The 22,015-nt window shown below is 43.5% G+C and overlaps 1 protein-coding gene across 2 annotated transcripts in view; it reads right to left on the minus strand.

The window, feature by feature from the left end:
* Window positions 1-22,015, minus strand: part of sfxn2 (sideroflexin 2) — an 82,904-nt gene that overhangs the window by 39,853 nt on the left and 21,036 nt on the right. For both annotated transcript variants that reach the window (XM_060842510.1, XM_060842511.1), the window contains exons 4-7: window positions 14,974-15,072; window positions 10,217-10,292; window positions 6,597-6,682; window positions 3,033-3,093 (exon numbers count right to left, since the gene is read on the minus strand). In XM_060842510.1, coding sequence (XP_060698493.1) covers window positions 3,033-3,093; window positions 6,597-6,682; window positions 10,217-10,292; window positions 14,974-15,072 — 322 coding nt within the window. The remainder of the gene's footprint in view (window positions 1-3,032; window positions 3,094-6,596; window positions 6,683-10,216; window positions 10,293-14,973; window positions 15,073-22,015) is intronic.

The raw sequence follows: 22,015 nt of genomic DNA on the forward strand, positions 1-22,015 counted from the left end.
GCTGTGGAATTCTCTTCCGCAGAAAGCTGAGGCGGTTGAGGACAAAACATCAAATGCTTTCATGAAGAAAATAAATTATAGTTCTCGGGACTAAAGGAATCAAAGGTATGGGACGAAAGAGGGAACAGAGGACTGAATTGATCAACCATGATCATATTGAACGATGGAGTAGGCTCGATGGGCTGAATGGACTACTCCTGCTTTTATTTTTATCCTCTGTCATATGAAGATTGGGCCTATATAATCTGAAGTTTGGAAACTTACAAATTTCTGACAGGATTCATCAAGGTAGGTGCAAGGAAGATATCTATCCTGGCTGGGGGTTCTAGAACCAAGGGATTAGAATCTCAGGATCGGGAGGAATTTCTTCACAGGGGGAGGTGAATGTTTAGAACTGGCTACCCAAGGGGCTGTGATAGCTTATCATTGGAAACATTCAAGACAGAGATCGGTTGATTCCTTGATATTAAGAAAAACATTGAAGGGTATGGGGATAGTGCAGGAAGGTGATGTTCATGTCGAAGAACAGCCAAGATTTAATTTATTGTTGGGGGGAGTCTCAAAAGGCTGAATGGCCTCCTATTCCCACTCCTTTTTCTTATGTTCTCACATTAAAGTATCATTAATGCTGCACCTTAAACAGAAAGTACTGGAAACAATCACCAGCGCAGACAACATTATTTCCTCAGTTAAATTCAATCCCAGCAATTTAAGTTTGTACCTGGGAAATGATGTTTACATTCAGATATTGCCCAAAGCAATCAGTCACCAGACTCTGCCCAGCCTTTGACAACTGGGGTGGGGGGAGAGAGAGAGAGGAGGAGGAGGAATGAGCTGGTGCACCTCCTAGTGGTTATTTGGTTTATAACAATGAGGCCTTTATCAAAACTCCCAGCCCTGCAGACATTAGGTGAAATGTAATGCTCTCTCCTCTGGAGGATTCAGTGACATGAGGAGCAGGATGGGGGTTGTAGTTCATCAGGTGTTAATGTGGATGCTGGAGATGCAACCACCACCATCTCCTGATTAGATCCACAGACAACTTTCCTGCCTCTCGGCAAAATGCCCACTAAAGGGTCTTGTCATCAATAGTTGCGATGTGGGGAGCGTAATGTTGCAAATATTTTGGTGGGGTGGTGTGTTGGAATATTCATACCAGCACCAACCATGCACCCCAATGGCACTGCTTTTCAGTAAAGCTGGTATCTCTGATTGGACAGTATAGTGGCGGGGTGGTTAGCACTGCCGCCTCGCAGCTTCAGGGACCCGGGTTCGATTCCCTCCTCGGGTCACTGCCTGTGTGGAGTTTGCACATTCTCCCTGTGTCTGCGTGGGTTTCCTCTGGGTGCTCTGGTTCCCTCCCACAGTCAAAATTAGGGTGAATTGGCCATGCGAGAAAAAACCTGTAGTGGTTGGGGATGTGGAGGTTAGGTACATTGGTCAGGGGTAAATGTAGAGTGGTAGGGGAGCAGAACTGGGTGGGCTATTCTTTGGAGATGTGGACTTGTTGGGCCAAACGGCTTGTTTCCACTCTATAGGGATTCTACGCGCAGCAGATTTGTGCAACTGGTATGATTTCCCGAATAGCACTCAATTCAGCGGGTCTTCCCTAAAGAGAAGCATTGGGTCTTTAACAGTGGGCAAGAGCCACCCCCTCCATTGCACGCTCGCTGGTTTGTACTTTGCACGCTCTCTGTCCCCCACACCCCAAGAAAGGATAGTGAGCGAGCACGAGTACTTTGTGTTTGGGGACCACTGACAGGAAAAATTCATGAGTTGAGGCATTACTGAGCAAACTCCTATGCTTCTTTAGACTCTGTGCTTCTCAGCTGCCAAGGCATCTGTTGGTTTCCGAGTCAAGGACAAAAACAAAACACTTAATGGTTTGTTTTGTCCTCGAATCTTCAATGGTCTTTCAAAGCCCCGAATCTCTCAAAGACCTGAGCAGGACTGCATTGTGCCTATGGGGGCTACCTCTGAAATCAAGAGTTTCTATATGTATGAAACAAATGTGCCAAGTTTTGACATTATTACAGTGACAATTCTGACTTTGTGCAATACTTTGTATCGATCGCCCATTACACATCTTGGCTGATTTTTACTTCCATTGTTATCAGGAGAGATGCTGTTTATACTTGGTATCACTTGCTTTACGCAATCAAAAGTCAAAATCCATCCCAAAATCCTTTACCCACCAAAGTCTGAATTTTTCCTTCCTCAACACTTTAAAATGCTTTTTCATTCACTCCTTGGATGTGGGCATCACTGACTGGGGCAACATTTACTGCCCATCTCTAGTTGCCCTTGGAAGGGTGGGGTGAGCTGCCTTCTCGAACTACTCTGGGTTGACCTGCAAAGCCACTAGGGAGGGAGTTTCAAGATTTTAACCCAACGACAGTGGAAGGCGGTGATACATTTCCAGATCAGGATGGTAAGTAGTTTTGAGAGGAACTTGCACAGGGTGGTGTTCCTATGTATCTGCTCCACCTGTCTTTCTAGATGGAAGTGGTCGTGGGTTTGGAAGGTGCTGTCTGAGGACCTTTGGTAAATCTCCCTCACCACCTGCCACAGACACAGATTAGTGGCTAACGGTTGATAAAGATGGACCATTTTATGTCTGTCCGATGCTTGTGTGTTACTAGGAGTGTTTTCTTGTGAATATAGACTGTACAGATTGCAGCTACATTCAGTTGGTAAACCACCTTACCTTCTAGCAGGGAATTATTGGGTTCACATTCCAATACTTGTGCACATTTTGTAGACTATCAAATTCAACATTTATTTGAAGAAGACTATTAAGGTGAATATTAAAGATCCCACAGTACAATTTAAAAGCTTAAATCACTTAAGATAAAAGTGATGTAAATTACAATATTCATGTCACAATACAGAAAGGTTCAAAAATTATCGCCACACACCTGTTCTCCCAACTTCTCCTACCACCTTTAGCTTCAGTGGGCACTTACCTTGGATTCTCCCATTTTATTGTCATTTTCCTAGTTTATTGTCATTTTCCTTCAGTGTGCACTTACCCTGGATTTTCCCAGTTGATTGTCATTTTCATCTGTCACAGCGATTCCACTTATTATTTCCCTGAAATATAAAAGTGGAGATATTCAGAAGGACATAAACACCAGTGGTTGTGTGAAGTGTTTTCACACCAGTCTTACCCTGACCTCTACTGGTTGGCAAAACAATAAATAATCTTTCACTAATGCACAGCCACACACAGACAGTGCTGTTCAAGCAGTAACTCTCAGCATTCTGCCTTTTCTCACCCAAGGGTGTTGACCCACATCACACAGCGATTTAATGGGTGTCAGATGTGCACATGGGATCGTTTCCTTATTTACAAGCTCAGGCACGGAGCCTCACTGGATTGTTTTTCATTGTAGGTAGCTGGTTTCTGCTCTTTCCAAACAACTGTGGTTATACCACATGTCCTTCCAGGAAGGACTGGTGGGATCAGGAACTTGGTAGCAATCACAGCAGCCAAGATAAAATTAAGACTCCACCCAGTTCTCTGCATTCCCGTTACCCAATCATTAGTGGTTGTGAATTCAGCCACCAGGGTCCATACTCAGGAATTCCCTTTCTGAATGCTTTTGTGTTTTAAAGCTCTCCAAAAGGCAAGATCTTTGGATTGCTCATTAATCCATCTTTCACTGAGCACTCATGTCATGGTGCAGAAACGAGGCTGTTTCTCCAAGTCAGTGTATGAAAGTAAATCACTGTTATGATCTCAACTCTTTCTTTCTTCACCCCAATGTTTTCTGTCTCTAATTAAGTGTTTATTTATCCCCTCCCCTCACAACCCTATTGCCCTTTCATACTCCGCTGGAAGTGTTGGCTTCTTGCAGCTATGCTTCATTATCATTAACTAAGTCAGTAGCGATAAACTCAGCCACATGAGTCCAGCCTTGTTTTTAATGCATCTCAGCAAAGAAATCCTACCTTCAGCATATACCTGAATGCATCATATCAAACCCACAGGTCACTAATCCATGATTGGGAGCAGGAACTTTTTCTTTCCTAACATAGGACCGTTAAGATCAATTTCTATCATTACCTCAGCTACAATCAGAACAGACTAGGCCCTTAACTTAATCTTTCTTTGCTTAGTGCAGCTTATCAACTCTCAAGTTAAACTTGCTCAGCCAATGAGGGAATATAACCTTCATAAACTGATACCTGGGACAGAGAGGTGATTTTTCCATCCTCCACTCTCTCTTTCCACAACAGTTTGCCCTGACCTTTGTGTGATTATGCTACAGTTGTCATTTCTCCTTTAGGTTCACTAGATTGATCCCAGAGATGAGGGGTTTGTCTTATGGTGAGACGTTGAGCAGTTTAGGCCGATACTCTCTGAAGTTTAGAAGGAGGAGATGAGATTTCATTGCAATATATAAGATGCTAAAGGGGATTAACAAATAAGATGTAGGGAAGATGTTTCATGAATTTGTGGAATTCACTGTCACAGTATGTGGTGGATCCTGGGGCACTGAGTAAATTTAAGGGGAGATGGACAGGTTTTTAATTAATTAAAAGATTAGGGAGAGCGGACAGGAAGATGGAGTTGAGGCTGAGAGGAGATCAGCCATGATCTTATTAAATGGCGAAACAGTCTGGAGGGGCTGAATGGCCTCCTCCTGCTCCATCTTCTTGTGTTCTCCTTTAGATTTTCCTCCTTTGGTCCTTTGATGGTGTTGGGGGTAACTGTGGAAGGGAGGTCTGCACTGTTGTTCAGTCAGCCTTTATTCTAAGGCTTGGTTCTCCAAGGTCCCTTAGTGTTGAAACAGTAGGTTGTCCTTTTTTGCTCTAATCCACCAATAACCTGGATGTAAGTATGATACAGTAATTCCGTATTCTTTACTCACATTATATAAGTTAAGTACACTTTAGTACAGAGTTGTTGATAGTCTCCTTGGTCTCCATCTCAGATTCGTGTTTCTGAATGTTCTGTGTAGGTCAAGACTACATTTTCACAGACTGGTTCACACTGACCCCATACTCCAACCAAAGTCCCACATGCTCTTTTTCCTCCCTCAGTGGTTAGCATGCTGATGTGAAGAATGAAGTTATAGAATCTGCTTTTCTACTTTCTTTCCCAGAAGCGCGCACGGTGGCACAGTGGTTAGCACTGCTGCCTCACAGCGCCTGTAGATCCGGGTTCAATTCCCGACTCAGGCGACTGACTGTGTGGAGTTTGCACGTTCTCCCCGTGTCTGCGTGGGTTTCCTCCGGGTGCTCCGGTTTCCTCCCACAGTCACAAAGATGTGCGGGTCAGGTGAATTGGCCATGCTAAACTGCCCGTAGTGGTAGGTAAGGGGTAAATGTAGGGGTATGGGTGGGTTGCGCTTCGGCGGGTCGGTGTGGACTTGTTGGGCCGAAGGGCCTGTTTCCACACTGTAAGTCTAATCTAAAAAGTCTAATCTAATCTAAAAAAAAGCTTAAAAACTAAAGCCTTCCCCAGTCTTGCATTGCTCAGACAACCCTTGGGCTTTCAAAGATCAAAGTATCATCAAAATGCTGTAAGCTGGGTCAGCATTTTTACTGTCCATCTGTAGGTGCCCTTGAGAAGGTGGGGGTGAGCTGCCTTCTTGAACCACTGCAGTCCATGTGCTGTAGGGAGACCCACAATGCCCTTAGAGAGGGAAAGTAATGACAGTGAAATTGTCAGTGTTCACTGTTACTCAGACTGACAGCAACTTCGGGGGTTTGCTCTTGAACAGTTAAACACAGGAATCCAAAGCACTGATTCTGTGCTACCTACATGGTGCACTGCTGAAATTCTCCCAAGCAAACCAATTAGAAATCACTGAACTGTCTTAAACTTCCATTCTTATGTTTTTAGACTCCACATAAGAATATTTGAAGAAGTTTCTGAGAAGGTTTGTAGCTCGGGTGCTTGTTGTTGTGGTTCTGTTCGCCGAACTGGGAGTTTTTGTTGCAAACGTTTCGTCCCCTTTCTAGGTGACATCCTCAGTGCTTGGGAGCCTCCTGTGAAGCACTTCTGTGCCGTTGGAGAAGTTACAGTCTGTTGCATGAGGTGTACATATTTTTGTCAGGGCAGAGTTGCTGCTAAAGCAGCTCACTGGGACCGAAAAAAAAAGTTGTAGTTGTTGTCAAATGTGTCCAAAATGAGAACAAATTCCACACTGGGGAGAAAAGGCATTTCCATCACTTAAAACCAAATATTCCTTATGATTTGTTTTAACTTCTATCATACGTCCTAAACATGTATGTTACTTATCTTTGAAGTCTGAAATTAAAAGGGAATGGATTCCATTATCTTTACTTCCTGTTTTTCTGCCTGTGAGAATTCTGTGATATGATTGGCTACTTTCCCTGCTTGACTATGTTGCAGCTGCCTGGAAATATTTTACATTTTGACACCAGCTTCCAACCAGCTTTGGGAAAAAGGAAGTCTCTTCACAGGGAACACCCAGTCCTTGTCACTCCAAACTTCAGCTGTTAACTTTTGATTTATCACCCACATCTCTGAAGCTATTCTAAGAACCTCATCACAAGTACAGTAGAAAGGGTGCCATTTACTGACAGTGGAAATTCAAGCTTGATACAAAATAAGGACTTACTGTTGTCTCATCATTGGAATGTTCACACAGTTAGCAGCTGCCACAGCAACAAAAGGAACCCAGCGTGCCAATAAAGGGGGAGCTTTCTGGGAAAGAAAACCAAAATAAAACACGTGTACAAAATTCATCAGTCAGTTGTCTAACAAAACATTCAGTTCATTTCTCTGTGTTACAAGAAAATGTCATTGACCTGAAATGTTAATGCCGCTTTCCCCACCTCTCACCTGTTGAGAGTTGTCAGCATTTCCTGCTTTTATTTCAGATTTCCAGCAGCTACAGTTATTTACATTTTAATCCACCACAGCTTGAGCACAAAAGGTTTGTTGTCTACACCAAGAAAGGGCTAGCGAACCACTCAACGTATGAGGAATCTTCTGTATATTGTTGTTCTGTCACTAATTTCCAGAAGGCACTTCTCAAAATAAAGAATCACAACTTTATTTTACTTGGCCCCAGTTTCTAACTGCGAGGTTACAGCACTGAGGTCTGGTATACTCCACACACATCACCTCAGCTCAACAGCACCTGCATTTCTGATATTATTCAGCCAATTTCATATCCATCTTAAAGTTTATTGAACTTGTTTGAGTGGAACGCAAAGACTTGCTGGAGGTCTACAATATCCTGTTGTTAAAATACCCAGGGAAATTATGGAACTAACTTAGCAGGTCATTTTCTGTAGCTGTGCCTCTACAATTTTGACAATGACTGATGCAAGACTGGTTTTCATCAGCTTACTGGTTGTCAATGCCATTAATTAGATTTGTAGGATCACTTACAACTGTTGGCAAACTACTTGTGAGTTCTCCAGTAAACCATTTAATATATCACCATTTAATATGCCAACCAGGTTTAGTTTAATATAAATTTCAATCCTGTTAACATTCTTTGTCTGTTCTTTGTTCGAGCTCTCCAAATAATGTCAATCCCTGCTCTTTCCCCCCTTTAGTCCAGTAAGTCTAGTAATTTTCCAATTTTTAAAAATTTTAACCACTGAAATCAGTTTCCATCTGCCTTCTAGATAAAAAATGCCAGACTCATTGTAAAATGTGCTTTGCCACCTTCTTTCAGTTCGTTGTAATTTTATTAAAACTGTGGTATTTGCAAAGCTCCTTCACTGCCTCTTTTTATATTTTGTTTGGAAGTTCCTTTAGTCTTTCCACTTGTTTTCCTCACTTTGTTCTTAATGGGTTTGTTTTGCCTGTTTGTTTCTTTTTTTCAGGTCATTTTCCCTTTATCTTTGCCTGGTACTGACTAATCCTTGCTCTGTACTTAGTTGGCATGCTGAGTACAATGTCCTTGAATGTATTCCATTTGTTATCAGCTGAAATTTTCCCCAGTATTACCACACACACTCTATCAACATCGCTCTGTTCTGCCTCCGTTGCCTTGAAGTTAGCCTTTCATCTTAAAAAGAAAAGCTTTGCTTTTATATTTCTCAGTGCTTGGTTTTTGTGTAGGTTGAATTCAATTACAGTCCAGTCCTTTGTGGGTATTCTTCATTACTAGGTAAATAATGTATTTTGTCATTTAGATTTTTCTATTTTCTGCTTTTGAGAAGAATTCAAATCAGTTAGGATACAAGTTTTAACTTTCTTTGGAGACTGCAAGGCTCAGTAATTGCTAGATCTAATAGCTCTTTTATTTATTCCTGGCATGTGTGTGTTAATGGCTACGCCAACATCTAGTGTCCATCCGTAACTGCCCTGGAGGGGCTGATGGTTAGCTGCCTTAGTGAACCACTGCAGTCCATTTGGTGTAAGTACATTAGGGAGGGAGTTGTGAGGTTTTTGTTGTATTTGTACATGGAATATGGGCATCATTGGTTAGGCCACCATCTATTGTCCATCCATAATTGCCCAGAGGGCAGTTAAGAGTCAACCAGACAGCTGTGGCTTCAATGACCACCTTAGTTGTTGAGAAAAGCGAAGAAAGACGGATCAATTAATTAGCAGGTGAACTATGCAAGAGCCAGTTAGCTGCATTGTCCACTTGGTCTTGTGGAACACTGCAGCAGGGAAGAGGAAGAGCTATGAGAAAATAGTAAAAGTAGTTTTAATTTAGTAAATTCTGTTGGCAGACTTCTGTTGAATGTTGCTCTTGAACCAGAAGTGAGAAGTGGAACAGTAACCTAAGGTGAATCCTCATTCATTTCCCATTTTTCCATCCAAAAGCCAGGAATAAATAAAAGAGCTATTAAATCGAGCAATTACTGAGCTTTGCAGTCTACAAAAGTCACATGGTGTGCAGGGTGTTCTAGCTAGGTGGATAAAGAACTGGTTGAGTAATAGGAGACAGAGAGTAGTAGTTGATGAGAGTTTCTCGAAATGGAGAAAGGTAACCAGTGGTGTTCCACAGGGGTCAGTGCTGGGGCCACTGTTGTTTGTGATATACATAAATGATCTGGAAGAGGACACTGTTGGTATGATCAGCAAGTTTGCAGATGACATTGGTGGAGTAGCAGCATGCACAAGGGACTGTCAAAGAATACAAGAGAATACAGATAGACTGGAGAGTTGGGAGGAGAAGTGGCAGATGGAGTTCAATCCAGGCAAATGTGAGGCAATACATTTTGGGAAATCTAATTCTAGAGTGAATTATACAGTAAATGAAAGAGCCTTGGGAAAAGTTGATGAGCAGAGAGATCTGGGAGTTCAGGTCCATTGTACACTGAAGGTTGCTGCACAGGTGGATAGAGTGGTCAAGAAGTCATATAGTATGTTTGCCTTTATTGGACAGGGTATTGAGTATAAGAGCTGGCAAGTCATGTTAAAATTGTACAAGACATTGGTTTGGCCACGTGAATAGAATACTGTGTACAGTTCTGGTCGCCACATTCCTAAAAGGATGTGGACGCTTCGGAGACCGTGCAGAGAAGGTTAACGAGGATGTTGCCTGGTGTAGAAGGTGCTAGCTATGAAGAGAGGTTGAGTAGATTAGGATTGTTTTCATTAGAAACAAGGAGATTGAGAGGGACCTGATCGAGGTCTACAAAATCATGAAGGGTATAGACAGAGTAGATAGGGATACACTTTTTTCCAGGGTGAAGGATTCAATAACAAGAGGTCACGCTTTCAAGGTGAAAGGTGAAAAGTTTAAGGGGGATACACGCGGCAAGTACTTTACACAGAGGATGGTGGGCATCTGGAATGCATTGCCAGCACGGTAGATTCATTTAAGATGCATCTGGACAGATGCATGAGTAGATGGGGAGCAGAGCGATACAGATGCTTAGGAATTGAGTGACAGGTTTAGACAGTGGACTTGGATCCGCTCAGGCTTGGAAGGCCAAAGGGCCTGTTGCCGGGCTGTAAATTTTCCTTGTTCTTTGTTTATCTGTGCTCTATTGTGAGAGAAACTAGACTCAATGTCAGGGGTCCCAGCAGGAATCCAACTCCATTACATTACTGTAGCCCACAATTGGCATCACTTCTACAATAGGTGTGGCAAGAGCTGGGGAGGAAGACAAGAAATGAGACTAGATTAATTGAGGATATCTAGTTGGCAAAGATGAGTTGGACCAAGGGGTCTGTTTCTGTGCTGTACAACTCTGCGATTCTATAAGCTCAAGTACTCAAAACATCAAGGAAATCTCTACAGACAGGAGTTCTCTGATGTACCTTTGTGTATAGATTCAATCCGACTGCAGTGGCTAGGGCAGTGCTGGTTGCCGTCAAATACGCTACTCCTATTTGTCTAAACAAAGAAAGGAAGAGAAAGTTTTCTTTTTAAAAAAACTGTCATAATTTTTTATGATCTATATTCGATATTTTCATTTGCTGGAGTAGTTTCTCTTTCTCACTGATTAACCATTTAATGTGCAATCTTCAGGAATGTTTTCCCATGTGCTGTAGTCCGCCCAGATGCACACCAGTGGACATCTCCTGACCACAACTGCATTTCTGGAATTAATTGATTGCAATAGAGTTGCATGGCATAGGCCTGTATCTAGTACGGCCTTCAGCCTGATAGCCCAAAACCCTTCTCAGCCCCTCTGTTATGAAGAAGACCCAAGGTTTCATTGCAGGCTCTCCTTCAAAACAGTGCATAGTTACCACAACTCTGCATCGGACACAGGAAAACAAGCATTCCTTGTGTGTACAGCAAAAGCAACACTCCCCCTGCACAAGCTGAAAGGAGTAAGAAACTCCTGTTACATAGAAGTAGATTGAGTAATAAAACACTTGGTACTTTAATTTTGGTCATTTCTGATTTTCTGCTGATATTGTTATCTTGATCTGGTACCATGGCTGGATACAGTAGGGGTACATGATAGTGGGAGTTCTACAGTTACTCAGAACAACGCTTTACTATGAGGAAGCATCACAAAAAAAGCTGAGTTTCTCACCTTTGATCAATAAGGTTCACAAAAAAAACTTCATGTGCTAGAAATGTCTAGCACAGGAGGCCATTCAACCCATCTTGTCCGTGATGACTCTTTGCAAGAGATTTTCAGTATGTCCAAACCCTTGCCCTTTGCCCACACAGGAGGCCATTCAAGCCATCTTGTTTGTGATAACTCTTTGTAAGAGCTTTTCAGTAGGTCTGAACCCTTGGCCTTTCCCTGTAGCCTGCAACTGCTTCTTTCTTTGATCCCATTCTGTTTGAGAAGTTACTATTGAAACACCTTTCAGGCAGTGTATTCCAGATCATAACAATTTGCTGTAAACACATTTTTATCATCTCCCTCTGGCTCTTTCACCAATTACCTTCCTCTGGTTACTGTGGTCATCCTCTCAGTAGAACAGATTTTCCGAACTTACTCTCAAAACTCCTCCTTATTTTTGATCGTCTTTACGCTGAACGTGGGCTGCAGTGGATTAGACTAGCCTTACACAGCCAAAGAACAAGGTGCGATCAGCTGTCTCGACTCAAGCAGAGAAAGGGTCACAGAGAGGAAGCCAGGGCTTGATTTTCGGTTTGGGGTCTTTTCTGGGTCCCGACCCCATTTTTAAAATGCAGCTCTCTTTAAAGGAGCTTTTGGAAATGGATAGCCACAGAAGGAGAACGCACTGCAATCAGCACTTCAGATTGGTCTGCTGCATCTCACACAATCACCAGACTTCATTCATCGGGCATTTCAGGAACTTCACTGGTTTTAGGAAAAGATGTGTACAATGTGATAGCGGGTGCATAACAATACCCATCAAACTTCAAAACCAGCCCGTGGAGCTCATGTACAGAAACTCTGCCAGTCTGACAACATGGGTAAACCCCCCCTTCTTAATGTAAACCAGCAACACAGAAAAGATTTATCCCGTGCAGTAATCTGTGAAAATTCAAGTGACCAAGAAGTATTTAAAGTAAAAGTTAACAACTTTATTTCTTAAAGTATAATAGAGAATAATTAACGAACAACTATTTACAACTCCTTCCTCTAACCTATCTTTTACATTCTCTTCTATAATACTCATTTCCGCCACCTCCAAACGGACCCCACCATCAGGGATATATTTCCCTCCCCTCCCCTATCAGCGTTCCGCAAAGACCACTCCCTTCGTGACTCCCTCGTCAGGTCCACACCCCCACCAACCCAACCTCCACTCCCAGCACCTTCCCCTGCAACTGCAGGAAATGCAAAACTTGAGCCCACACCTCCTCCCTTACCTCTCTCCAAGGCCCCAAGGGATCTTTCCATATCCGCCACAAATTCACCTGCACCTCCACACACATCATCTATTGCATTCGCTGCACCCGATGTGGCCTCCTTTATATTGGGGAGACGGGCCGCCTACTTGCGGAATGCATCAGGGAACACCTCTGGGACGCCCGGACCAACCAACCCAACCACCCCGTGGCTCAACACTTTAACTCTCCCTCCCACTCCACCAAGGACATGCAGGTCCTTGGACTCCTCCATCACCAGAACATAACAACACGACGGTTGAAGGAAGAGCGCCTCATCTTCCGCCTGGGAACCCTCCAACCACAAGAGATGAACTCGGATTTCTCCAGTTTCCTCATTTCCCCTCCCCCCCACCTTGTCTCAGTCGATTCCCTCGAACTCAGCACCGCCCTCCTAACCTGCAATTTTCTTCCTGACCTCTCCGCCCCCCACCCCATTCCGGCCTATCACCCTCACCTTGACCTCCTTCCACCTATCACATCTCCATCGCCCCTCCCCCAAGTCCCTCCTCCCTACCTTTTATCTTAGCCTGCTGGACACACTTTCCTCATTCCTGATGAAGGGCTCTGGCCCGAAACATCGAATTTCCTGTTCCTTGGATGCTGCCTGACCTGCTGTGCTTTAACCAGCAACACATTTTCAGCTCTGATCTCCAGCATCTGCAGACCTCACTTTTTACTTCTATAATACTGGTCTGATAAAACTCCCCAATTAAGATTTACCAAACATTCAAATTTCAAAACCAGCCAGCTGTCAAATCTTTTTATTATATCTTCCTCTGTCTTCTTTTCTTCTTCTTAGGGATTTCTGTTTCACTGGTCACTGATCTATAACGGTAGCTTTAAGAGAGCTATTTTTCGGGCAGTCTGTAATTGCTGGTGGCTTGGCAGTTCTCCCCTAGCTGTTCAATTTTTCCTGGTCTTATACCCCAAAGCATCAGATTGCTTCATTGGGTTTTAATATTGTCAATATACTAAATTCAAACTCGATTGGAGGTTGGCATTTTGGGATATAATTTAAACTGATTGGCCGAATCCAAATTTGTTTTGACATCTCCAGGCAACCAGCTACACTAGCTGTTGGACCAAAGGTTTACATTATATCTTATTCAGAACACTTGGTGCTGTATCAGATAGTTCTGCTAGCTTCTTAAAAGTACCCCTAACACCTTCATAACATTGATAACTGCCACAAAGGAATGAGGACCAGTCTGTACAGTGTGAAATGACACATAGAAGTGGCATACAATCTAATACGTGACACAGAAGAGGAGGAATAGTGTCTTGTCTTCAGCCAGCCAGCTAATCCCCACTTCACTGTTCGACTGCTGCCAATAAATCATAACCAGTCACAGTCAAAGTCAGCTGGCAACATTGGTGGCTGACTGATTTCTGATTGGATTTCCCAGTTGTTTTGGCTGCAGACCAGTTATTCCCAGCAGAGGCTGGTTAGCTCATCTGGCTGGATGGCTCATTTGCAATGCACAGTGACACCAACAGCGTGAGTTCAATTTCTGAACTCGGCTGAGGTTATCATGAAGGTCCCACCTTCTCATCTCTCCCCTCGTTCAATGTGTGGTGACCCTCTGGTTGTCTCTCGGTAATGACAGAGCAGCCTCATGGATCTCTGGGCCTGTGGTGATTTTACCTTTTTACCAAATAGCTTAACAGACAGTTAATTAGAGGCGAGAAATTTATCAGCTAACAGCACAACGCCATCCCTCCCCAAGTCCAACCCTGACTGCACACCTTAAAATCAGCAAAGTGTTCCAGAGGATTCAGACGGCTAAGACACTGTCTGGATTCAATTTTCATATTAGATTAGGTTAGATTCCCTACCGTGTGGAAACAGGCCCTTCATCCCAACAAGTCCACACTGTCCCTCCGAAGAACAACCCACCCAGACCCATTCCCCTGACTAATCCACCTAACACTACGGGCAATTTAGAATGGCCAATTCACCCTAACCTGCACATCTTTGGACTATGGGAGGAAACTGGAGGAAACCCATGCAGACACGGGGAGAACGTGCAAACTCCACACAGACAGTTGCCCAAGGCGGGAATTGAACCCAGATCCCTGGTGCTGTGAGGCAGCAGTACTAACCACTGAGCCACTGTGCCACCCTGAACCCACTGACCTCCCCATTCCTCCCCAGGCCTCCCCATTCCTCCCCAGTTGATTCATCAATCCCCCTAGTGTCTGCATGTCCTCATGTCAACAGCAGCCAAGGTCAAAAAGACGGAAGGGAAGCAAAGTTTGGAAAGCCCTTTTCATTTTTTTTAGATTACTTACAGTGTGGAAACAGGCCCTTCGGCCCAACAGGTCCACACCGACCCGCCGAAGCGAAACCCACCCATACCCCTACATTTACCCCTTACCTAACACTACGGGCAATTTAGCATGGCCAATTCACCTGACCCGCACATCTTTGGACTGTGGGAGGAAACCGGAGCACCCGGAGGAAACCCACGCAGACACGGGGAGAACGTGCAAACTCCACACAGTCAGTCGCCTGAGTCGGGAATTGAACCCGGGTCTCAGGCGCTGTGAGGCAGCAGTGCTAACCACTGTGCCACCGTGCCGCCCACCAACACACAGAGCTGTATCATAAACACCAAATAGCTCCAGTAACACTGGCACAAAAATTCATATTTTCCTGATTCGAATCAACTAATTTGTCTGATGTTGTTGGTAACTGGAAAAGACAAAGGAAGCAGAGTTGGTGACATATTTGATCTAAAGCACTTACTTTGTAGTAATTGGTGAGGCTGCATTCCTGTTGGTATAATTGACCAAGGCATTAAATGACTGGTTCACCCACTGCCAAAACACCACAGCTGGAACTGTTCTGAAAGGAATGAGGAGGAACAACACTGGGTCACGGTACTCACAACTGTATCAGAGACATATCATGTAAATAGCCCACACATATCCATCATCAATCTCTGCAATGTGATTTCGTACAGAGTACATTGATAAATCTTAACACAGGGATTTGTGCAATACTGAAGGACAGCTGACCCACTGGACAGCTTGGCTCAGTACTGGCTACCCTCTTACTTTTGGATCAGAAGTCTATGGGCTGAAGAGATGGACACAGATACCCACGATATCTGAAAGGCACCACACAGGCTCTTGTTCAAAATTAAGTCTGATGGGACAGAGGGTAACACATTAGCTTTGATTTATGGTTTGTTAATGGTTAGCAAACAGAGTAGGAATAAACAGGTCATTTTTGGGACTGCATGGACTAATTAGTGAGGGTCAGCAAGAATCAGGCCATTTACAATCTCTACGCGTAACAGATTTAGTGATGATTCAAGGCTGAAGTAAACTGTCAGATGAATGTAAAGTAGGGATGTGGATTGGTACAGGTGACCAGGCAAGGAGGCAGCAGATGGAATATTGAATGGAATTGATTCCCTTCTTCAGTGGTGCACCTGGAAGGTGTGGGCAGGTTAGAGGGTAGCCAGTGAGACCTCGTCTTTCTGCTTTCATCCTGATTAAGTCCAGGGTCTGAAGCCTGCAGTCAGCCGTCCAGCCACACCACCATTTGGGGCCAAGTAATGATCAGGTAAGGACTCATCCCTCTGCCATAGGCATCACGAGGATTGCACGATGAGTGAATTTGCATAATCCATTCAGAGTGTAAGTGTGTGTGCGCGCACATGCATGACACAGAGTGAAAGAGAGAGGGAGAGAGAGAGTATGTTTGTGTGAGAGAGTGACAGAGTGTGTTTTGTGTGTGTGTGTGATAGAGTATGCATGTGTGTGTGCATGTGTATGTGTGTGTGAGAGAGAGTTTATGTGTGTGTGTGAGAGAGTGACAGACAGAAAGTGTGTGCCTGTGAGAATGTATGTTTGTGTGGGTGTGTGTGCATGTGTGAGAGAGAGAGTTTGTGCGTGTATAACAGAGAGTGAGAAGGGGTGTGTGTGTGTGAGAAAGAGAAAGAGAAAGAGAATTTGTGTGAGTGTGTAAGAGAGTGAGAAAGTATATGTGCAAGAGCATATGTTTGTGTGTGCATGTGAGAGAAGGTGTGAATGTGTGTGAGAGTTTGTGTGTGTGTGAGAGTTTGTGTGAGAGAGAGAGAGAGAGAATGTGTGTTAAGTGTGTGTATGTGAGAGAGAGAGTGTATCTCTGCGCGCGCATATGTGAGAAAGTGTGAGTTTATGTGTGTGTGAGAGAACGTGTGTGAGAGACAGAGAGAGTGTGTGTGTATGTGTCTGTGACAGTGTTAACGATTCCTTCATCGAAGTTATGCAGGCCCTGAGTAAGGGATGCTGCATCAGGAAGGTGCCGCAATGAAACCACTTTCCTGCCCTTGTTGCTGACCGTCCCCTCCTCCCAAAAATATCCATTTACCCAGCAAACCACACCCCACTGGACCTCTCCTGTCATTATTTACTTAATTCAGTCTGACCCCTTCGACACCCCCTCCCCTCACCTCCAGTGGGTGTACTTCCTGCAGCGACCACAGCTTCCACTGAGGCAAGGGGTGCCTCACACCCGTCCCTGAGCCTCCCAATCCATTCATAACCCAGTCGGCTTTCACCAAAAAGGTGGAGGCACCTCTGTAATATTCCATCCATAATATGGGCACATGTGTTATAAGGAGAGCAGAAACACATGGCGTTATTTCAAATATGAGAACCGAGTAAATAGTGAAATTCAGAGGGATGTTGATGCCCTTTTAAACTAATCACAGAAAGTTAACATCACAGAAAGTTAACATACAGCAAGTTAACATACACAGAAAACATCACAGTTAACATCACAGCAAGCAACTAGGAAGGCACAGTAGAAGACTGAGGAAGACTTGCTACAATTATATGGGTGAGATGACACCTGAAACGCCTATCTCCTAATCTCAGGAAGGATATACTTGCCTTAGATAAAATACAAGAACATTTCACTAGATCGATTCCTGGGATGACACTGTTATCTCAGAGAGATCGACTATAATGGGCACATCCTTTCTGGAATTTTGAGGAGTAAGCAATGATCTCATTGGAGTGTTTATATTCCAGAACGCCAGAGAGCAGATACTGACAGACCGGCTGATGAGAGTAGATCTGGGGCTAGACCAGGATAAGGGATCCACCGTTTAGGATTGAGATGAGACTACATTTTTTCACTCAGAGGTTGTGAATTTCAGGAAATCTCTACTTCGGGGACTGTGGATGGTAGGTATATTCCAGACTGAGAATGATAGATTTTTGTGCAATAAGGCAATTAATGGATTACAACAGGAATATGGAGTTGGGGTCAAAGTTGAGCCGTGATCTTATTGATCAAGCAACAATATAGCCTTCTCCAGCTGCTATTTCCTATTACTGTAAAATGCTTCAAGTGCAATGAAGGACTCTGAAGTGGAATGAAATAGAGTGGCTGTTTCTCAGTAGACAAATTTGTGGGTGGCACGGTGGCTCAGTGGTTAGCATGCTGCCTCACAGCACCAGAGACCCAGGTTCAATTCCCGCCTCAGGCGACTGACTGTGGAGTTTGCACCTTCTCCCTGTGTTTGTGTGGGTTTCCTCCCAACGATGTACAGGTTAGGTGAATTGGCCATGTGGGTCGGTGTGGACTTGTTGGGCCAAAGGGCCTGTTTCCACACTGTAAGTAATCTTAGTAATCTAAATACATTAATAGTTGTGCAAACAACATTCACACAACCTGCAATGAGATGAATAATCTCTTAATTTTTTTTTGGTGAAGTTAGTCTGAGAAAGAATGATAAAACTTATTTATTCAGCATCATTCACATTGTCAGGATACTCCAAAGCACTTTGCAGCTAATTTTCCATTGTAGTCACTGCTGCTATTGGAAAGAATCAATTTACACATAGTAAGGTTCCAGAAGCAGTAATGAAGTAAACGATCAGGCAATCTGTCCTAGTGATGGTTTGAACATCAAATGTTGCCCAGAACAGTGGGGAGGATGCCCTGTTCTTACAGTGCCATGCAATCTATTACAAACCCACCTCTTTCTAAAAGTGCACAAAATAAACAGGAACAATCCACAGGAAATAGCACAGCATTAGGATCTTGTGGTTTGACTGAGAAATAACCCCATTCAGTTACCACAGTATAAAGCAGTGGTGAGAAAGCTGGAGTTTATAGATTGAAACATAGAGTTTGGGCTAAAGAATAAACGAACAAGATTGCCTTTGTGCAGAACCATTCACAACTTCAGGTTTCTAACGATATATTTTTGAAGTGTTACTGTTGGTATTGGTGTACAGAAAGGACTGTTCCATCTCCACCTTGGCTTGTCTTGGATGGGAGAGCAAAGTAGGCAGCCCTTTCCTGATGAAGGGCTCTGGCCCGAAATGTCGAATTTCCTGTTCCTTGGATGCTGCCTAACCTGCTGTGCTTTAACCAGCAACACATTTTCAGCTCTGGGAGAGCAAAGGGCAACCAAGTTGATCAATATTGTTTCGTATCAGTGCAATGAGGAAATACTAGGGGATGAGGTGGGGGATTGGGAGGAGGGCAGGTAAGAGCAAAAGCATTTTTGAAGCTCCCCTAATGTCAGTATGGAAGGATGTAAATTATTTATTTGTATTGGCCTTACAGGTCACAAGGTCACAAATTCAACGCTGAATCTGCAATGAAATTGCCTGAGTCTTAAATGTGTCATATCCGCTCTAAAGCTTAGGACAATATATTTTAATACAGCACCAAAACCACATGTTGTAGAATTTTCTTTTCTATTCTTTCATGAAATGTGGGTGTCACTGGCAAGACCTGCATTTATTGCCCATCCCGAGTTACCTTTGAACTGAGCGGCTTAGCCAGTAATTTTAAGAGATCTGTGAGTTTGGAATCACACATGGGCCAGACTGGGTAAAGGTGGCAGATTTCCTTCCCATTAATGAACCAGGTGGGTTTTAGACATTTCCAGAATTATTAATTAAATTTAAATTCCATCAGCTACGATGGTGGGATTTGAACCAGTGTCCCCAGAGCATCAGGGTCTGGGCTTCTGGTTTACTAATCCAGTGATATCAGTGCCATGCCACCATCCCTTCTGTCATAGTGCAATTATCTTCCTTTCATTGATTCCAAAGCTTTTCTCCAAACCTTTGCTCTTTCCAGAAGCAATTTTTCTAATGCCCTTCCCAACTCATCCAAACATTGATCTCATCAGCTATCCCACACTGAGCTTTGCTTGCTCATCACTGGTACCTTTACCAACCTCCAATATCTGTTGTTATGACCAAGGATGGAGGAGCACACCATTGCACTAAACCTACCAGTGCATGGCTCACAACATAAAATAAAAATATATTTCCCATGGTGAAAGTGAGGACTGGAGATGCTGGAGATCAGAGTTAGGAGTATGGTGCTGGAAAAGTGCAGCAGGTCAAGCAGCATCTGAGGAGAAGGAGAGTCGATGTTTCAGGCAAGAGCCCTTCATCAGGAACGAGGCTGTGAGCTGAGAGAGTGGTGAGATAAATGGAAAGGTGTGTGGGGCTGGGGGGGAGAAGGAAGCTGAGAGCACGATAGGTAGACAGAGGTGGGGTTAATGGTGATAGGTTGGAGTACAGTGGACAGTATTGGTCACCTTATTTAAAGAAGGAGGTGAAGTCATTGAAAACAGCTCGGAGAGAGTTTATTAAAAGTTGATAAACCACACTGGAGTTTACAAAGACTAAGAAGAAAACTTGACTGAAACATTTATCCTGTGGGGTTTTGACAGGGTGGTCATGGAAAAGATGTTTACTCTTGGCAGAAAACCTAGAACTAGGGATCACTGTTTTAAAAAAAAGGGGTTGCCCATTTAAGACAGAGATGAGGAGAAATGTTCTCTTTCACAGGATTGACAAACTGTGGAACTTTCTCACACAGAGGTAAATAAATCATTGATAAGTGAGGAGTAACATGAAAGCAGAATAATCAGATTAGCTATGACTTCATTACAAGGTGGAGGAGGCTTGAGGGGCTGAATGGTCTCTCCTAGTCCCTAATTTATATGTTTGTATGTATCCTGTCAAATTTGGATCACACCCTCATTAATTCACATTTGTTTATTCATTCTGTGGTAACAGAGCTAGAGGGGAGTGGAGAGAACCTCTTTGCACACAACTATTAGGATGTCGAATCTAAGAGGCTAGTGGGTCTGGATTCAACAGGAATTTTCAAAGGGAATTTAACATACACTGGAAATGCTTCATACACCATCATTACAAAGCGCATACCTGGACTCCCTAAATATCATTGCTTGTGGTCATTATTTCTAATCTTGTCTCTGATATTGACTCATGCTATAAATCAACGCAGTCCTGTGCCAGAAATTTTCTGATTCAAAGTTCTTTCGCTTTCCATGTTTGTCTTGCACTTGTCCTTGCAGGTACATATCTTCAGAAGGACATACTGGCCTTGGAGTGAATGTGGTACAGATTTACTTCAATGATGCCTTAAGGATTAGACTACCAGGGGAGGTGAAACAAACGCGGATTGCTATATTCCCCAAAATTTAGAGGATTAATGAGTGATTTGATTGAAATTTTCAAGATATTAACGGAATCAACTCTAGAAGATACTACTTCCACTGGGCAGGGAGTGCAGGACTAAGGGACATCACCCAAAAATTACAACCTAGGTCCTCCAGAAGATTGAGAAACACCACCTCATACAAAGTTTGGTTGACTCTGTTCCACAAACTGGAAGAAAATGAGGACTGCAGATGCCGGAAATCAGAGTCAAAACATGTGGCTCTGAAAAAGCACAGCCGCTCAGGCAGCATCCGAGGAGCTGGAGAGTCGATGTTTCGAGCATAACCTCTTCATTGGGAATGGCAAGAGCTTGTGTTCGATTCATCCACTCTCCTGTCCCTTGGATGCTGCCAGACCGGCTGTGCTTTTCCAGTGCCATACATTTTGACTCTGTTCCACAAACGGCAATTGATGCTAGATTAACAGGTAAATGTAAATCTCCGACCAAAAGTTTTTTTTTGTTATGTAGAAGTATTAAGGATACAGAGCAAATGTGGACGTATGAAATTGGATCATGGCTCAACCATGATGTAATTGGAGTAGCAGAATAGGTTTCACAGGCTACATACACTGTACTCCTTTTGTGTATGATAAAGGGGAGAATGCAGTGCAATGGGGCAAGAGCATAAAGTAGAACTAAGGATAACTCTTTCCAAGACCCAGCAGGCCATATGGTGGCTTGCATAGCCTCAATATGCCATATGAATCCAAGATTCTGTTGAGTGGACATTGAAGTTGAGACAGAGCTGGCTTGAGCATTGAAATGAAAACACATGTGAATGCTGTGATGTGGAAATGTCATTGCATTGAACCCACTTATATTCATCCAGATCTGCTGCATTTCTCCAGTATCTTCTGTGCAATTCAGTTAATGTCCAGCTGTCCTTGGACAGTGTAAGTTCACTCAACACCAACTCCCATTGCTGAAAGGCAAGTCCTGAAATCAACATCTTTGAGGAAGAAGGATAGCCAGCGATTTGCAGCAGGCAGTAAGACAGAGCGGTTACATGGGGCTAGAAGATCACAAGTGAATCTAAAAAGGAATGGCACATTTGTGTTCTCAACCTTTGCAAGCGACAGTGAGCATTAAAGTGAATTTACATAGTGAATGTTGTAGACTGACTGGGAGCAGGAAGACATGAATCAGACCGATGTGTTCTGATATCACGCATCTCTAGTTCTTGTCAGTCAACTGTGTACCTATGCATGTGTATGATGTCACCGTACAACTGAGCATGCACAGAACAAGCACAGCAAACACCTTTGCAATAGGAACTGACACTCAGTTAATT

This window comes from Hemiscyllium ocellatum, chromosome 22 (genome assembly GCF_020745735.1).
Source record: "Hemiscyllium ocellatum isolate sHemOce1 chromosome 22, sHemOce1.pat.X.cur, whole genome shotgun sequence".
In the NCBI taxonomy this organism is placed as follows: Eukaryota; Metazoa; Chordata; class Chondrichthyes; order Orectolobiformes; family Hemiscylliidae; genus Hemiscyllium; species Hemiscyllium ocellatum.